This window comes from Rana temporaria, chromosome 2 (genome assembly GCF_905171775.1).
Source record: "Rana temporaria chromosome 2, aRanTem1.1, whole genome shotgun sequence".
In the NCBI taxonomy this organism is placed as follows: Eukaryota; Metazoa; Chordata; class Amphibia; order Anura; family Ranidae; genus Rana; species Rana temporaria.
In genome coordinates, this window is record NC_053490.1 from 14,458,294 (window position 1) to 14,478,119 (window position 19,826).

The window sequence follows — 19,826 nt, forward strand, 5'->3', positions numbered from 1 at the left end:
GTTCTTCCAGCCCCGGTGCTGCAGGTGGCAGCAGTGGAGTCAAGGTTTGGGTGCTCTTTCCCAGCAGCCAATCAGGAGGGTTTGTCCCCGCTGTGCATGCTGGGGAGGGGTATTTATGAGGCAGACGCCATTGGTTCTGGGTCTTCTTCGTCCAGTGTGGCACCCACCTTTTGGGTGACCACATCACTTTGCCCCGGCGATATGGCCTACCTGGCCGGGGCGTGCGTGCCACTGGTTCCTGGTTCCGGAGTATCTGAACAGCGACAGGGACCCAATGAGTGACTGGGTTCCCACTTCTGAAGATCCCAAGCTGTACTGCTGTTCGGGGGGGAGTCAGTTTGAGGAATGCCATTGAGAGGCTAGCGGTCCAAAAGGGCCTGGACAAACCACCAGGGATCAAGGTAGCCGCACACTGAGGGATTAATCACCTGTCAGTTGGTACCTGGGCGACAAGTTGTAGGAGATCCAGGTGTAACTTATCCAAGGACGGATCTCTACAAGAATTCAATCCAGAGAGGGCCTGTAGCAGAGGTGTCTTTCTGAGGCTCACTGAGGGAGGTCTGTGGCAGAGACTATTTCCTCAAGTTCAAGTTCACCAAGGAGGGTCTGTGGCAGAGACAATCGTCCGAGTACACTAAACCCACTCCGGCGGGAGTGGCGCAGAGAAGTGTTACGCTTGGGAGCAGGACTGTTGCCTATCATCACGCCTGAATCTGCTATTCTCCTTTCTTCTTCAACTTTACTTTCCTCACCACAAGTTACTGTTTTTACCCAGCTGGGTAATAAAGAGCACTTTACTTCTACTATATGCAATACGTATCATTCACCCCTAGAAATTTAGAGGAGCCATGAGGTAATGTGATGAGGATGAGACTCCTGACACAATTTCTCAGAGCGAACAGCTATTCTGCCTGCTGGCCAAATTACAAGACCAAAAAATAAGACTACTTGCTTTGCTTCCCAGTGCCAAAAAAGAGGAAGAGGTGGAGCCTGCACGGCTCCTTTATTAACAACATGACATCACAAATATATGCATTCACATTGGTCAGCTCATATAATTTAGCCCCTTATTACACGCCCCCTGTGACTTCTGTACTGCTCACATTCTCCTTGGAAGTCCATATATGGTATGGGGGCTTCTCATAGCACTAACAGCCTCCATTGTCAGCTCTGCAAGGGTTTCTCTCCAAAGTCATATTTGGTTCCTTCAGTAAAACAAGGACAAGGGGGGGGGTTGGAATGAGAGGAGCAAGGGGAAATGGCAATTGAATAGCTCTTTGTCTTTTCTCCAATGCTGAGTTGTAACTTTTAAAACATCATATCTGATATAAACTCTTAAGGAAAACAAACATTATTGTGATATATATTTTTCACACATGCATATATATATAAAGAATATAAAAACAATATAAGAATATAAAAGAAATTAAAATAATATAAGAAGAGAAAACATTTCAGTGGTTCTAATAAAAGAATTAGCTTAACACAAAATAGGAATTTTAGTATCTTCCATCACAAATGTCCTGCCCAAAAATCCAGCAGCTGCTCCGGGGGTAGTGCTACACGTGGAGGCTCGTCCGGGATCGGCTGTTACCTCAAAATACCCGAATTCAGAAGTTTAATCTACAGTTGATTCAAGGAATTGTCGTGTGTTAAAATGTGCCTGGTGAGGAAAGAGTTAGGCCTCGTACACACGACCGAGGAACTCGTCGTAAATGAAACATCGTTTTCCTCGACGAGTTCCTTGTCAGGCTTGTCGAGAATATTGTCAAGCTTTTTTTGCGTACACACTGTGAAGACAAAATCTCGTTGTTCTCAAACGCGGTGACGCTCAACACGTACGACAGCACTATAAAGGGGAAGTTAGATTCCCCTTTATAGGGGCTGCTTTTGCTAATCTCATGTTACTGCGTGTTAATTAAAAGTTTGGTAAGAGACGATTCGCGCTTTTCAGTCTGTTACAGCGTGACAAATGGGCTATCTCCATTATGAACACTACTTTTACCGAAGGTGCGCTCCCGTCTCATTCTTTATTCTGAGCATGCACGGGTTTCTAAGCATACACACGAACGTGTTTCTCGTCATAAACCAGCCCGACGAGAAACACGACGAGGAAATTGAGACTCCCGACGAGGAAAAAGAGAACTTGTTCCACGACAGTTTTCTTGACGAAAAACATACACATGACCGTTTTCCTCTGCGAAAAAGCTCTGCCACCAAGTTTCTTAATGGATTATGTCGAGGAAAACTGTCATGTGTACGAGGCCTTAACGTCGCCATTGAAGCTGGGCGCACGTGCGGCGAAGCCATGTGCGCTTGCCACGTGTGAAGAAAAGAACTCAGGTGGGAGGAGTCACCCACCCCTGCGTGAGATGCAGACAGAGTTTGGCGCCAAGGGACAGAGTGATTGCCCGCCCACGAGAGAAGGTCATGCGAACATGTCTGTACCATCGACGCCATTTGGAAAGCTGCGACCCCTGATGTCTGTGCCGGGGGTCAACGCGATGTCTGCTGCTGCTGGAGTCCCCCTGACAGATACCGGAATTTGAATGCGGACCCAGGGGAAGTTCGTCTTGTTTTCTAGCGTGGAGTCCCTCGGACTGTCCTGCCCCCGATGTTCGGAGCTGGCCATCCGCCTTTTGCCTTTTGCCAGATGCAAGAGATGCCAGAGTTACTTATTCCAAGTGGAACCACCGACTGAGTCTCCTCGGGAGTACAAGGTGGACTGGACCACTTGGACTGTGACCGCAGAGGAGGAGGCCCTATGGCCGGAACCCTCCCCAACTACAGTAGTCGCTGATCCGGAGGTAGTGACCGTCTCATCCACCCTGCCATCGGCTGCTACCCCAACCATATCACCGGAGGTAAGCGATGTGGATGAAAAAGAGTGCGTGCCTAGTGTGGAAGCGGATGCTGTACCGGAGACAACACCAACCAATGTGGTCTCTGTGTGGCACGCTATTGCTAAAATGGGCCCCGCTCAGGCTTCCCACGGCTGTGGTCGAGGCCTGCCTGTGAGCAAGAGTGATACAACCAACATCCTTGTTGGGGGGCGCACATGCCTGCCCGCCAAGGAATGTGATTCATCGGACTTGGATGATAGATGGTTCGAACCGGAGTTTCCTGAGTCGCAGTGGGGTAAAAGCTCCCGAGCCAACAAGCCCCATAGACGCAAGAAGCGCTCCGGCCATGCCGCACCACTTGCAGGGCTTCCCCAGTTAACATGGGAAGTTGGAGTGCCAAGCACTAGTGTCGATAACCCTATGCCTGCTCTTCTACCTGTACTAAAGAGAGCTCCTGGCGCAATCGTACTACAAGGCCGTGGAGACCCCCATACCTTGCCGAAACTGGCCCGCCTACAGCGCATTTTTATGAGAAAGGTGGCCACTGATTACGGGTGGGAATATCCTTATGTGCCACCAGCCCTCATGTCCGTGATTGAGCAAAAGAGAGAGGACTGGTACCAGGACGCAATTTGGGAACGTTTGAATGTGCCCAGGGTTGCCCGTGACACGGACTATACTTTCATCCATTTGAGCCATCGGTTTAAAGATTGCTTGAGAAACTGGAGCCCTGGCCGGTACATTTTCAGCGATAGAGTGGTTCTTAAATGTCCCGGGAAAGTGGATCAAGTTTTCTCTGTTACCACTACAAACTATGCGCGCCCTTACCTGAATCTAGCCCCATATGTGAAAAGGCAGTGAAATGGCAGTCAACACTGCTAAGGAAATAGATGTCCACCAGTCCCGAAGAGAAATGAGAAACTCCACCAAAGATTTCGGTCTGGTCTCCCAGAACTCTCACCTCAGCAAAGGGTCAAATCGGCAGTACAGCGCAAAATGTATCCACCACACACTGGTTTCCTTGGTATCTCACGGTCCAAGTAGCAGATGCTACACCCGGTCCCTTATCAAAGTACCTGTATGCTCTCCGTACCAGGGAACAAAAGGGGACAAACGAGGGCCTCCAATGGTGTAGTATAAAACTTAAGGAACATTTATTTAAGTAAAAATGCGATTACATGAAAGAATATAAACGAATGCATAAAATCATGAACAGTGGCGTCCTCTGTGCCGTCTCTTGTCACTCCTGGTGTAACTCAGTGCCGTATTGTGAAATGGTCTGGTCATGAAGGGGGGGGTAAATCTTCTGTAGCTGAAGTGGTTAAGTTTTGACAAAAAACCTGGAAGCTGTTTGGTTTCTATGCAGAGCTGCAAGAGATGTTTCACTCTCCAATGTTAATAAATCAACCCTACTGTATACCGTGTGGCCTATTATGGTGCAGAAGTTTGGTAGGAGAGGAATCTCAGTCCAGATAGTAAGTCTGCAAATTTTAGTAAAAAATCTACTTCAGCACTCTTCAGCACTCTTTCACAGAGGGTAAAAAGTTCTCTAACTTTGAAATTCTAATGCCGCGTACACACGATCGGTTCGTCTGATGAAAACGGAGACGAACCGATCGTGTGTGGGCTCCATCATTTTTTTCCCATCGGTGAAAAAACGTAGAACCTGTTTTAAAATTATCTGATGGTTAAAAAAACGATAGAAAAAAAAACGTTCGTCTGTGGGGAAATCCATCGGTTAAAAATCAACGCATGCTCAGAATCAAGTCGACGCATGCTCGGAAGCATTGAACTTCAATTTTCGCAGCACGTCGTTGTGTTTTACGTCACTGCGTTCTGACACGATCGTTTTTTTAACTGATGGTGTGAAGGGCAAGACTGATGAAAGTCTGCAACAGGTGATGTTATAATCTGGAGCATTTTGCGATGGGAGAAGATTTGTTGGAGACAGTTGTTTTTTATTCTATGTGTCAAATCTGAACTAGCAGAGTAAACTGCAGAGGTGCCAAACTCAATTTCATCGCGGGCCGCATCAGCATTATGATTGTTTTCAAAAGGGCCGGTTGTATCTGTAAGATTAGATGTCCATTACATCCCCTCCCCTTACATTAGATAAAGTTAAAGTTCCACAAAAATGTAATTGGGCCCACAATTTCTTCCTGAGGTCTTAAAAAAACACTGAAAACCAGGGTACCCAACTATGCAGTTGCCTAATTTAGTTGAGGTCAAGCACACGCCTTCCTGGCTCCTACAACATGCTAGCGGTCAGTGAGGCCAGGCCTCGTCTAGAGGGACCAATAGCAAGACAAGGCCATTTCACAATAGATGTATGTCCTAGGTTTGAAGGCTCCCAGGAGATCGGGAATAAATGTACAGATAGGTGCAAATGGCCTCTTCAGCATCCAAGGTCGTATTTGACCCTACCCCTTCTTGTCCTTTGCCCCTTATTATGGAACCACAAACCCACTGGCTAACAGTAGGGAGCCAGGAGGTGACATGGCAAAGCATGACTTCATGACATTGTTATTTGACTATTTCCTCTAACTTGCAACATAGTAACTTGAAATCTTTGAATCAAAAAATGTGTACTTCATGTTGGGTAGAGCAGCAATAGGTTAGAGCAGGGGTGTCAAACTCAATTTCATCGTGGGCCGCATCAGAATTATGATTGCCCTCAAAAGGGCCGGTTTTATCTAAAATATTAGATGTACAGCGCATCCCCTCCCCTTACATTAGATATCAAAAGCCACCCCGGCATCAGAAGTTGGCTCCCCCACTCTCCCTTACATCACAGTGCACCCCACTTTCCTTATGCTGCTGCTGGGAAGAAGCTGAATGCATTGCTTGAAAGCAGAAAGTAGGGTTCTGGAGGAGAACCAGAGGAGGGCTGGAGCTCTCCTGCAGCTGCATAAGAGGTGCAAGGGTCACATAAAATGGCCTGGAGGGCCGGATTCGGCCCACGGGCCTTGTGATTGACACCTGTGGCTAGACATAAGACAAGGAGTTCAAGTACTGTAAATTCTGATTAGGGTTGAGCGAACCCGAACTGTAAAGTTCGGGTTCGGTACGGACTTTGGTTTTTTTTTTGCTCCCGAACCCGAATAATTGGAAAAAGTTCAGGTTCGGAGTTCGGCTATTTTATGGCGCGCTGCACGGCAGCCAATCGCCATTTGTTTTACTAGTGTGACTAGGAAGCCATCACAGCCATGCCTACTAATGGCATGGCTGTGATTGGCCAGTGCAGCATGTGACCCAGCATGTGACCAGCCTCTATATCAGATAGAGGCACACAGCACAGTCCTCATTCTGCATTAGCTAGTGTAGGGAGAGGCTGCTGCTGATTGAGGGACAGTGTCAGAGAGGTGTATCCTGCTTCAGAAATCTACACAAGCACTGTTTATTTCTGTGCGATCTGCATCTTATAGTTTAGGGAGAGGTTCCAGCTATTTGCTATAGGGACAGCAATCTATAGGTGACTCTCTGTATATTTCACCAGCACTGCACCTGTCACCACCTGTGATATACTGTGTGTGTGTCCAGTACATAGTTTAGGGAGAGGTTCCAGCTATTTGCTATAGGGACAGCAATCTATAGGTGACTCTGTATATTTCACCAGCACTGCCCCTGTCACCACCTGTGATATACTGTGTGTGTCTAGTACATAGTTTAGGGAGAGGTTATTCGTTCAGGTGTCATAAAAGCATTGCGTGATGAGTTTCTTCAGAGCCTGTCTCACATCTTGGTTCCTTAGGCTGTATATGAAAGGATTCAGCATGGGTGTGATGATGGTGTAAGCCATGCTAACAATACGATCGTACTGGGAAGAGTAATCAGAGGGAGGACGGAAGTAAATGAAAATTATGGTGCCATAGAACAAACAAATGACCATGAGATGAGAAGAACAGGAGGAAAAGGCTTTGCTTCGGCTGCTGTTGGTCTTCATTTTCATTATAGCCCATCCAATGAGCACATAGGAGATGAGTATAAAAAGGAATGGTATAATTATAGCTATAGAACCTTCGGTGTATATGAGGAGCTCAGCTAATGTAGTACTGGAGCAGGACAGTTTGATGAGGGGGGTCATGTCACAAAAAAAGTGGTGGATCAGTCTGTCCTCACAGTACTTTAATTGTGAGAGAGTATACGTGTGCAATAGCGAATGTAGAGACGCTGCCACCCAACAACTGATAGACAGGATGACCACAACCTTATCACTCATTAATGAGGTGTAGCGTAAGGGGATACAAACGGCTACACATCGATCAAAAGCCATGACTGAGAGAAGAAAAATCTCAGTGACCCCCAGGAACAAAAAGAAGTACATCTGCAGGAAACAGCCATGGAAGGAGATTGCGGCTTCACCATGAAGAATGCAGGACAGAAGCTTGGGAACCGTCACTGTAGAGAAAGAGATGTCCACTACTGACAAGATCCCTAAGAAAAAGTACATTGGTGTGTGCAACGGAGGAGAAAGTTTAATAGAACTTAATAATAGTAAATTAGCAGTCCACGTGAGGGTGTATATGACCAGGATGGTGGAGAAAAGAGCACCATGGTTGTATTGAAGGTCTGAGAAGGCCAGAAGTATGAAGCCGGAAGTAAGATTGACTTTTTCCATTACAAATTATCTAGACGTCAGAAAGGTCAGGTGAAAGGACATTACCACCAAACAGCAAGAAGCGTGGATGTCAGCTTTACTGTAGAACAATATCAGTTGACCTACATTTGCCATTGCTGACAATGATCAGCAGGAATGTTCAGCATACTTCATGTAACATGTGATATCAAAAATGTATGGGATTCCCAATCTCTTCAAACTAGCGCCATGACTGAAAAAGAATATTGCATTCCTCAGTAGAGGATTATGATACAACTCAGTTAAAGTAAGTTAGCAGTCAAGATGAATGTGTATATAAGCAGAATGGTGGACATTAGAAGAGTGTGGCTGTAGTGGAGATCAAATAACCTCTTTCAGAGGAACAAAGCTGGAAGTTAGATGGACTTTATCCATGAATATGATGTATAAGTGCTCATTCATTCATGCCAGCCCATAGCATTTTGCTGCTCAAGCTCAAGTGTCTATTGTAGCTCACCACATATAAGGGTTAAAGCGGAGGTTCACCCTAATAGCATGTATATCTGACCAACTCCTTTATAGTCGTAACAAGTACTGTCCGCAATTATTATTTTTTTATGCTTTACGTACCTTGTAATCCATTTTTTCAATCTACTTCTCCCCGCGGGAGTAGGCGTTTCAATGCCTAGGGGGATTGTCATCTGGGAGGTCGCCCAGATGATTGACGTCTGTTCGCCCCGGCAGATAAGGTCCCGCCCCCGTATTGCGTAGGCACGCACGAGTTATGGGGCTTCATATAGAGCCGACTCACATCTCCGCATGTTCGGCTTTTTTCGGAAGCCCCATAACTCGTGCGCGCCTAAGCAATATGGGGGGCGAGGCCTTATCTGCCAGGGCGAACAGACGTCAATCATCTGGGTGACCTCCCAGATGACAATCCCGCGGGGAGAAGTAGATTGAAATAATGGATTACAAGGTACGTAAAGCATAACAAAACAACGAATTGCGGACAGTACTTGTTATGACTATAAGGGAGTTGGTCAGATATACATGTTATTAGGGTGAACCTTCTGCTTTAATTTACTAAAACTGGAGAGTGCAAAATCTGGTGCGGTTGTACATGGTAGTCAATCAGTTTCTAACTTCAGCTTGATCACTTAAAGTGGTTGTAAAGCTTCACTTTTTTTTTTAAATAACAAACATGTGATACTTAGCTCCACTGTGCAGCTCGTTTTGCACAGAGTGGCCCCCCTGGGGTCCTTCGGCGGCTGTCTTGGCTCCTCCCTGCATCAGCTCACCCCCTCTGGGAAGCGCTCTCCCAAGGGGGTTACCTTCCGGGCACACTTCCGAGTCCTGTATCCAGCGTCCATAAGTCGCCGACTACAGGACTTGGCCCTCGCGTCATTGGAATTGATTGACAGCAGCGTGAGCCAGTGGCTGCGCTACTATCAATCTTTCCAATGAAATGCCGAGAAGACCAGGCCGACATCAAGCGCGTTCTCGACATGGGACTTTTGAGGGCTCAGGTAAGTAAACAATGGACATGTGCACACTAAATATTTCGTTTCGGAATTTTGTTTTCGTCCGAAAAATAAATGTATTTAGTTACTCCTGAAATTCGTTTTTATTTATTTTGTTTTGTTAAAAAATGCATTAGTCCGAAGATCCGAATTAATTAAGGTTGAGTCTGTCAATTGAAGGCTTATGGTGTCTGTCGAATGTTCTAAGAAGATTCAACAGAGCAGCTAAACTGTATGACGCCGCAATCGTACATTTCCGGTCGAATGTTCTGCCTACAAGCTATAGAAGAATTCTAATGTTTTATGACACTAGTAATAATTATATTTATAAATTATTATTCCTAGTCAACCAACATTCAAATTCTTCTATAGCCTATAGGCCGAGCATTTGACCGGAAATGTACTATTGCGGAGTTGTACAGTTTAGCTGCTTGTCGAATCTTCTTAGAACTTTCGACAGACATCATAAGTCTTCAATGACAGATTCAACGTTTGTATTTTTTTCTCTGCTTCGTGGAATCTTCGTCGTTCATGTTGAATGGTCTACCCCAACACTGTTTCTATAATGTCAAATCTTTTCTCTCTATGTCGAATCTTTCCTCTCTATGTAGAATAATCTTGGACTAATAGAGTTAAGGTTAGGCACATTCGACCGCAGGTTCGATAGACACAGATCTCTATTGTCAGCGTCGTGTCGAATCTTCTATCTATATCGAACTGTTGTAGCAACGAAAACAAAAATAAAGAATTTTTGTATGTCGTATCTTTCGGATTTTGGATACTGCGTGTTAGTTTTCGTTTGTTAAAATGATAATGAAAATACCCGAAATTCGGACGAAAACAAATGCACATGTCTAGTAAACAACACCTTAATGCATAGGATGCATTAAGGTGAAAAAAATGAACCTTTACAACCCCTTTAAGCTTTGAGGCCTCGTACACACGACCGAGGAACTCGTCGGAAAAGACACATCATTTTCCTCGACGAGTTCCTTGTTAGGCTTGTCGAGTAACTCGACAAGCTTTCTTTGCGTACACACTGTCAAGACCAAATCTCGACGTTCAGGGGAAGTTCAATTCCACTGGCACAACCCTTGGGGCTGCTTTTGCTAATCTCATGTTACTGCGTGTTAAGTAAAAGTTTGGTGAGAGACGATTTGCACTTTTCAGTCTGTTACAGCGAGACAAATGTGCTATCTCCATTACAAACGCTACTTTTACTGAAGGTGCGCTCCCATCTCATACTTTATTCTGAGCATGCACGGGTTTCTAAGCATACACACGAACTGTTTCTCGTCGAAAACCAGCCCGACGAGGAACACAACGAGGAAATTGAGACTTCTGTCGAGGAAAAAGAGAACTTGTTCTCTTTTTTTCCTCGTCGAGTTCCTCGGCAGTTTTCTCGATTAAAAGCATACACATGACCATTTTCCTCGACAAAAATGCTCTGCCACCAAGTTTCCTGATGGATTCTGTCGAGGAAAACGGCTGTGTGTACGAGGCCTAACAAAAGTAAAATGAAAAGCTGATTTCTGTGCAGAGCTGCACCAGATTTTGCACTTTCCAGGCTCAAATGAATGGACTTGTTCACTTGTGCTTCTTCCACTGTTACACCGTTTCTGACAATGTGACCTCAGACACATTTTCGCTGCTCTTACTGAACAAAATCTTCTTTCAGATTACAACCATAGGCAGGGCTTTGGAATTGATTAACTGAAGGCAGGTTGGCTGTTGACTCTGCAAGAGAATTTTTACTTTGCAAGAGAATTTTCCTTCTAGCTTATTGGATGCGTTGAAAATTCACTTGGTAAAGAATAAGCAATCATACGCAAAGGGGAAAAAACATGTATTTTTGCTTGCACATGATTGGATGATGGAAGTCATAAAAGCTTCAACTCCTTCGCTAAGCAATGTGGAAATTCACTTCCAGAGTGACAAAAAGTAAACAAAGTACTTGTGCGCTAACCAATAACCAAAGTAAATAAACCCAAGGAAGCTGCCAATGCTCAAATGTGTCCCAACATGTGATAACAATAAATATTAAAAATATTAAAATATGTGGTGAATTTTTTTAAATATTTACTTGCCAAAGTGAAAATTCCTTTGCAAAATGAACAGCCGATTTGCTTTTAGTAAATCAACCTCTTTCTGTCTCTTGCATTGTGGTTATGGTGGCCCCAAAACTAAAAGTAAACTTCCACTCAACGTAAAGTGTGGGGTGTCTGTTTCTAAGAATTAGGCCTCGTACACACGATAGGGTAAACAGAGGACAACGGTCTGATGGACCGTTTTCATCGGTCAAAACCGATCGTGTGTGGGCCCCATCGGTTATTTATCCATTGGTTAAAAAAAAAAAATCTTGTTTTAAATTTAACCGATGGATTCCTAACCGATGGGAAAAAAACGATCGTTAGTAGGCACGTCCATCGGTTAAAAATCCACGCATGCTCAGAATCAATTTGACGCATGCTTGGAAGCTCTGAACTTCATTTTTTTCAGCACGTCGTTGTGTTTTACGTCACTGCGTTCTAAAACGATCGTTTTTTTTAACCGATGGTGTGTAGACACGACGGACCATCAGTCAGCTTCATCGGTTAACCGATGAAAACGGTCCATCGGTCCGTTCTCATCGGATGGACTGATCGTGTGCACGCGGCATAAGAATACATTGTATGTATGTGCAATTTGTTTTGTTCCAAGTTCATTTTTTAACCAATTTCGAGAAATATCCAAATGAACAAAAACCCAATTAACTAATTCTTCCAATGATTAGTAAATTCGGAAATTCTAAATTCTAAAATTCTAAATTCTAAAAATCTGAAATAATAACGATTGGCGTATCTAAACGAATAGAATGTAACAAATTAATAATAATAAATAACAATAATAATACATTTTTTTTTAAATTATTAATATTTAAAATTAATTTGTTCAATTTGTTTATATGCGGCATTCGTTATTTCGAATAATTCGTAAACCTCAGATAAATTCGTATTCATTACGTTCACTTACAACCAAATTTGAAAGAAAAGTCCAATACCTATAAATTAGACGTTAGTTATTATTAATTAGTTAGTTATTCTTTCGAACTTTCTGATTTTCTTTCTTATTTTCAGACTTTTGAATTTACGAATTAGCGAATTTCCGAATTTACAAATTGCGATCATAAGGAATGACCTGAAAGAAACGAAAGAAAACAAATGAAACAAAAACTAACAAGTTTTGTTCGGCAGTGTATAATGTGGTTTTGACAATATTGTGTTTGAAGTTCCTGCAACATGGGGAAATCAACAGTTTTTTTTTTATTCGTTTCGTCTCGTTCCGTAGGTTCGTAAGTATTTGTAATTTCCTATTCCTAAGTTTTCCTGTTCGGACCCGTTCATATTTTCGTACCAGTTTTATTTTCGTTTATACTGAATGATTCGTAATTCTGTCTAATTTATTTTCGTTGATTCGAAATTCGTAATTTTGTTAGATAATAATTTTCGTTTTAATGGATTCGTAATTTTATACTTTCGTAAATACATACTGAATGATTCTGAATGATTCAAAATTCTGTCTAATTTATTTTCGTTGATTTGAAATTCGTAATTTTGTAAGATAATAATTTTTGTTTTAATGGATTCGTAATTTTGTACTTTGATAAATACATTGCGGCGCGGTCATTCGCAATCTCGTATTTTAGTTTCAGTTTCTACACGCGGCTAATCCATATTAAGATAGACTTTCTCTTAAGCCCCATGCACAAAGTCTGATCGGGTGTACGAGGCTTTACACTGTCCAATGTGACGTTCTGATTGGCTAAGATATTAAGTAAGATACATCACTCACTAACTACACTGCCCATTCGAAAGAACGATACAAGTACACAAATTTACGAACAGACAAAGAAACTAATTTACAAAACACACAAATGAAAATACGAACATAAGAATGAAAATATGAACAGACAAAGGATTTAAAATACGGAATGCAAATCGTTCGTTATAGATGTCATTTTCGTTCTTTTGCTGTTTCGGTGTTTCGTATTTTAGTAAGATTGTCCAATCGTACATTCGTATTTTTGCTCGTTCGATATTTGGCTTATTCGTAATTCTGTAAATTTTCGTATTTTGGTTCTTTCAGCTTTTCCGATGTTCGAATTGATCCGAATGTACGAATACTAACAAATTCGTACAAAAACCCATTCGTTACGAACGGGAACGCACATGTCTAAAATCAACTGTAACTATTTTGGCAACACAGACCCAGCAGAGCACCATTTCAAGTTGGGGCCATCAGTAAACATGAAAACAAAATTGTTCCATTGTATGTTTTACATTTGTATCCTCTTGACGTACCATGTGTGCCATTCCTCCGCCCTTTGTATTGGTATAAGGTGCAGAGTCTCTACCTTCTCATTATACTCAGGAGCCTTCAACATACACAAATGTGTCAATTTTACCATATTGGGTTCAATATGTCACTTACCATATACTGAAGACAGAGATTTGATAGCTGTAGGCAGCTCTCTATATACGATGTGCAGTATCCGTTCTTTCAATGATCTGCGTGTCACCAGGGACTTAATTATATTTTCAGAAATAATTTGTTTGTCTCCTGTGTTTAACAAGAAACGAATGCTAAAAATAATACTGATGAAATCTTCGTTTAGCATTTACACCACTAATATCAATTATGTTGACTTATTATGATTATTACAGGTAGTCTACAGATTGTAGTCTACCTGACAGGAAGACCACAGTATGTGCGTTTGCAAGACTGTGTGTCAGGTAGGGTGATCAGCAATATTGGGGTTCCACAGTTCTCTCTCCCTCTGTTTTTTACTGTCTACACCACTGATTTCAGCTACCAGAGTCTTGCCATTTTCAGAGATTTTGTTGACTCTGCAGCAGTGGGATGTATTAGGGATGGGGAACAGACTGATGAAGGCTTCTTAGCCGAAACGCGTCAGTGTATAGCCTGTACCCGTGTACCCATGTAACCAATAAAGTACTTTTATTCAGGAGCATCCGAGTTGCCAGCCCTTTTTTTGATTCAAGGTGAGTATAGGACTGTGGTGGAGAACTTTGTCACATGGTGTGAGGTTAATCATCTGTATCTAAATTTTTTTTGAAAAGCCTATGGCGTGTGAACACACCCAAAAAACTCCAAACGGTGCAGAAAAAATGTGCACACACATAAAGAGTGTTCACAAAAACGTGCAGACAGGTGCAACGTCAAGTGGTCCTCCTGTGAAGACCCAAACCCTGATCCCCCGGGGCGTTAGACTCCAGACGGGGACTGAGGTACTGTGGTCTGAGCAACCAAAGCCGACACGGACCCAACTTCCTCGGAGTGATTGCCGAAACAGAACCCTCCCAGTACTAGGTGGGGCTCCCCCGAAGGGAGACCCCATGAGAGCAAGTGAACTAAGCCAGAAGGCCATGTCCACCCACTCCCAAGACGTTCAGGGCTGGCCCGAGGACCGGCACCCTAATAATCTCACAGTGAACAAAACGTGCACAAACAAAAATAAGACAAAAACGTGACAAACATAGGCTTAAATAAAAGAAAGTGGGGGAACGGGATAATGGAGAGGAGAGTGAAGAAGTGGTCATTGTGGTATACAATGACCAGGCCCTCCGGCCAGGAATAAAAAATTCCTCCGGTCCTAGCCAAAAGGCCCGGCCCAGGAGGCAGGTGCTAAAAAAAGCATGTATCTGGTGCAGTGACCGTGGTATCCTTAAATCAAAGTGTCTCTCACACACAGTGATTCTCAGATACTCCTGGACTGCCACTCCAGGGACACATGCACCATAGGCTTTTCGTTCCAAATCTAACCCCCCCGACCGGCCAGTGCAGCCCTCCACCCCTGCCAGATAAAGAGCCCTTCAAGGTTTTCTTGGGGAGAGCTGCCGCTCCCGTTAGCAGCCTCCGCCAATACTAGCCTTTCCAGACCCCCCGTCAACCCAGCGGATTTGCATGGTCCTACCCTGTCTCATCCCAGGGCATTACCAGCTCCTCCAACCGGATCGCTGACAGAGATAGCACTTACACCAACCGGCCAGAAGGCCAGACTAGAACTCTGCAAAAAGACCAGACCAAGTGCAGCCACCCATCCTCACCAGGAGCACCCTTCCAGATGGCTCAGACTCGACCATTGGCCGGCCCCCAGTATCTATCGGGCAGCTCAGCATAGCCCCTGCTGAAACCACCCTTTCAGGTGCAATGACGTCATTGGATTGCATCCACCCTCCCAACAGAGGTGCTTCAGCGCTCCTCTGACAACTGATAAGAACAGATACTACACTTGATCTTAGCCAAAAGGCTGAGAAGCGACCATCTGTATCTAAATGTGACAAAGACTAAAGAGCTGGTTGTGGATTTCTGAAAGAGGAAGCCACCAGTGACCCCAATCTCCATCCAAGGAGTGGATGTGGATGTAGTAGAGAGTTACAAGTATCTGGGGGTGCACATAGAGAATAAGCTGGACTGCAGCAAGAACACTGAGGTGCTCTGAAGGGCCAGAGCCAGCTCTACGTTTTGGGGAGACTGAGGTCCTTTAACATCTTTCGGAAGATGCTGAAGATGCTTTACGAGTCTAGGGTCTCCAGCGCCCTCCTGTATGCAGTGGCATGCTGGGGAAGCAGGCTAAGGCCTCGTACACACGACCATTTGCCTCGACAGAATCCATCAAGAAAATTGGTGGCAGAGCTTTTTTGCCGATGAAAACGGTCGTGTGTATGTTTTTCATCGAGAAAACTGTCGAGGAACTCAACGAGAAAAAAAGAAAACAAGTCTTTTTCCTTGACGGGAGTCTCAATTTCCTCGTCGGGCTAGTTTTCGACGAGAAACATGTTCGTGTGTATGCTTAGAAACCTGTGCATGCTCAGAATAAAGAATGAGACGGGAGCGCACCTTCGGTAAAAGTAGCGTTTTTAATGGAGATAACACATTTTTCACGCTGTAACAGACTGAAAAGTGCAAATTGTCTCCTGCCAAACTTTTACTTAACACGCAGTAACATGAGATTAGCAAAAACAGCCCCAAGGGTTGTGCCAGTGGAATCGAACTTCCCCTGCCGTCGTATGTGTTGTACGTCACCGCGTTTGAGAACAACGAGATTTGGTCTTGACAGTGTGTACGCAAAGAAAGCTTGTCAAGTTTCTCGACAAGCCTGACAAGGAACTCGTCGAGGAAAACGATGTTTCATTTACGAAGAGTTCCTCGGTCGTGTGTACGAGGCCTTAGGGTGTCCGACACCAACAGACTCAACAAACTGATTCGCAAGGCCAGTGATGTTGTTGCATTGGAATTGGAGTTTTTTACAACAGTATTGGAGAGGAGAATGTTGTTCAATCTTCGACAACTCCTCCCACCCATGCCACAATACGCTGGTCAGTGACAGATTTTTACACCCACAATGCACCACAGAGCGACACAGGAAATCATTTACGGCGATCAAGATATATAATTCTTTTCTTGGAGGGCAGAAGGTGAAGATTTAATTCTGGTTGTTTATGATCAGGATTTTGTGTTGTTTTTATAGTAAGTTGGTATTGTGTTGGCTATTATCTGGGGTGGTGTTAGAGAAAGTGGTGTATTTTGATAGTTTGCCTGTTATTTTAATCTGTGTTATTTATTCTATGTTGTATTTTAATTGCATGGATGTTTTATTTGTAGTGTAGTTTTAATTTTGTTATTTGGTGTTAACCACTTGCTGACCGCCGCACACACATATACATCGGCAGAATGGCACAGGCAGACAAATGGGCGTACATGTAGGTCCCTTCGAATTTGCCACCTTGCGGGCAAGCGCGGGCCGCTCTGAGTTTAGTGCACACGCATGCATGCTTTCCCCCTGCCGACACCCACTGTATCCAATCACAGCCTAGAGCCCTGTGTTGACAATCTCTATGTTTCTCATCCCTACGATGCAGGGATAAGAAACAAAGTGATATTTAGTAAAAAGCAGCACACTGTACACACATTACACATTGTTAGGCACACATTTAACCCTTTAATCACCCTATATTAGAGCTGCATGATTAATCATTAAAAAATATTAATCCGGAATTTCCACAATTAACCATCAACTGTGCAGAGCCGTTCTCTGATCACAGCTGTCCAAAAAAATAAATAAAAAAAGGCAAAGTTTATCACAACATTGCTTAGCACTGGGAGACAACTATAAACATTATATCATTTGGTTCTTTTACATCAAAGGGAGGATCTTCGGTCTGCAAATGAGGTCAGTTTAACCACTTAAAAACTAAGGCCCAGATTCAGAAAGAACTACTGATACGCCGCGTAAGTCCACGGATGCGCCGTCGTATCTATGCGCCTGAATCTTAAAGCTAGATACGCCTGAATTTTGGCTCCATCCGACCGACGTAAGTCTCCTACGCCGTCGTATCTTGGGTGCATATTTACGCTGGCCGCTAGGGGCGCTTCCATTGATTTACGCGTCGATATGTAATTGACCTAGATAAGCCGATTCACGAACGTAATTGCGTTAATCGCAGTAAGCTACGCCGTTTACGTAAGGCGTACGTCCAACATAAAGTTATCCCACCTAAAGCAGGGGTAAGTCATGTTAGGGTATGGACGTCGGAACAGCCGTCGTATTTTACGTCGTTTACGTAAGTCGTACGTGAATGGCGCTGGGCGTAGGTTACGTTCACGTAATGCGCATTGAGCCGTTGTTTCTTAGGGAGTATATGCAACGTGATTCTGAGCATGCGCGCGAATGCGCCGTTCGTTCGGCCATTCATTTACATGGGGTCACGGTTATTTGTAATACAACATGCCCACTACCTTCCAAATTTGAATTAGCCGGGCTTACGCCGGCCCATTTACGCTACGCCGCCGTAACTTAGGGAGCAAGTGCTTTGTGAATACTGCTCTTGCCTCTCAGAGTTACGTTGGCGTAGTGCATATGAGATGCGCTACGCCCGCTCAACGATACGCTGAGCTACCTGAATCTAGCTCTAAGCCTTTTCAGTCAGTATTTTTTGCTGGTATTCTGGCACTGTAATGGTGCCACACACTCGACAATAGCTGCAAAGTTCCTAAAAAAATGCTGGCACCTTATCCCTCTCCATCCTGCAGGAGGGCCCTGTACCGTGTCATCAGCTGTCAGTCAATGACAGTTGATCACAGAAGTAAACACAAGCCGGTTATCGGCTTTATTTTGCCTCACGCTGTCAGCGTAAAGAAGAGGAAGAACGCCTTTAACAGGCTTCTGTTAGAGGGACATCAGCCCCCTTAGGGCCCACCAGTGCCATCTATCAGTGCCCAGCATTACTGATAATCAGTGTCCACCTATCAGTGCAGCTAATCTGTGCTCATCAGTTTCTCATCATCAGCGTCACTTATCAGTGTCGTCTACCAGTGCCACCTCTCCGTGCTGCCTATCAGTGCTCATCAGTGCCACCTGTCAGTGCCCATTAGTGCAGCCTCACCAGTGTCTCCTGATCAGTGTCTTTCAGTGCCACCTACAGTACCTGCCGGCGATTTTGTATTTCCAGCGTGATGGAATCGTGCTGGAAATCGACGCTGCGAGACTGTGCTTCTCGCGCTCGCTGCCCCCCACGAGATGCAGCGTATCTGTAGGAATCCATTGTGGGCAGCGAGTAGAAGGAGCGACAGAGCTTGGCGCTGGCTCCCACGAGGGGGGTTGCGGGCGGCCAATATCGCCGCTGCTGAGCCGCAACATTGTACAATGTTGCGGTCAGGTACATCAGGTCCTAGCAGTGCCCATCAGTGGTGCCTATAATTGTTTGCAAAATTTTATAACAAAATATGATTTTTTCAAAATTTTCGGTCTTCTTTTGTTTATCTACTTCAGCCCCGAAAAGGATTCGCCCCCTTTCCTGCTGTGTTCTCTCTTTATAAAACCCAAAATGAGGAGGGAACACACTTTTAGACATTTTTATTTAAAAGGAAACAATAATAGAAAAAAATTGTTTAAATGCATTAAATCTGGAACATGAAATAGTTGCAAAAACCTTCATACTTTTCCTTTGAAGAGTTTACCAATTCAATTGAACTTTATACGAATACATTTTTACATGTCACAATATACAGCAGCAGCATCATTTCTCAAAAAGGCTCCAGCATTGTTCATTAAAAAGCCATCCTTGAAGTCCAGATGATGTCATCAGTCTGCTGCAGGCAGGAGGAAGCATTTTCTCGGTCTACACTCCCTCATTGATCAGAATGCAACATGTGACTTTTTAGCCCAAGGCCCAAGGTTGATCTGTGCCAGACATTCGTGAAAACAGCAAAAAAACTGCACAGGCACCAGAATTTAAATGATTGCGTCATCACGGAGCCAGCATCACGGTCCAGGAAGTAGGTGATGACCCCGGAGGATGCCTGAAAAAAGATGGTGGTGACCTTCTAAGAAATAATAGCAGAAGAATGCTTTGTTGAGGGGAGTACTGTGATCTCTGTGAGAGATAATAAATACCTGGAAGTAGCAAAATGCCTACCGCCCACCAATGATGTCATCTCTTTATAAAATCTTTATTAAACTATTACAACATACAGAGTGTCCCCGCCCATGGATTGCCCCTCCTTCACACTTTTCACCCTGATGAGCTTATTCAAAAGGATTGGAGTGGTCAAGGAGGGGGAGGTTATATAGCAGCCACTCCCTCTCCTACGAATAAACCTATCAAGGTGGAACATATCAGGGAGGGGTGGTTGCTGGGCGGGGACACTGTGGGCCAGATTCTCGTAGATCCTCGTATCTTTGCGCGGGTGTAACGTATCCGATTTACGTTACGCCTCCGCAACTTAGACGGGCAAGTGCTGTATTCTCAAAGCACTTGCTCCGTAAGCTGCGGCGGCGTAGCGTAAATAGGCCGGCGTAAGGGGGGCGTGTGTTATGTTAAATAA

The 19,826-nt window shown here is 44.2% G+C and overlaps 1 protein-coding gene and 1 pseudogene across 1 annotated transcript; both read right to left on the bottom strand.

Moving 5' to 3' along the window:
- Nucleotides 1–6,528: 6,528 nt before the first annotated feature.
- On the bottom strand, nucleotides 6,529–7,638 carry LOC120928181 (olfactory receptor 1361-like). Its single transcript, XM_040339291.1, has one exon. The coding sequence runs from the start codon at nucleotides 7,459–7,461 to the stop codon at nucleotides 6,529–6,531; it is 933 nt and encodes a 310-aa protein (XP_040195225.1). The 5' UTR covers nucleotides 7,462–7,638.
- Nucleotides 7,639–15,157: 7,519 nt separating this feature from the next.
- On the bottom strand, nucleotides 15,158–15,261 carry LOC120929936 (annotated as a pseudogene).
- Nucleotides 15,262–19,826: the final 4,565 nt, after the last annotated feature.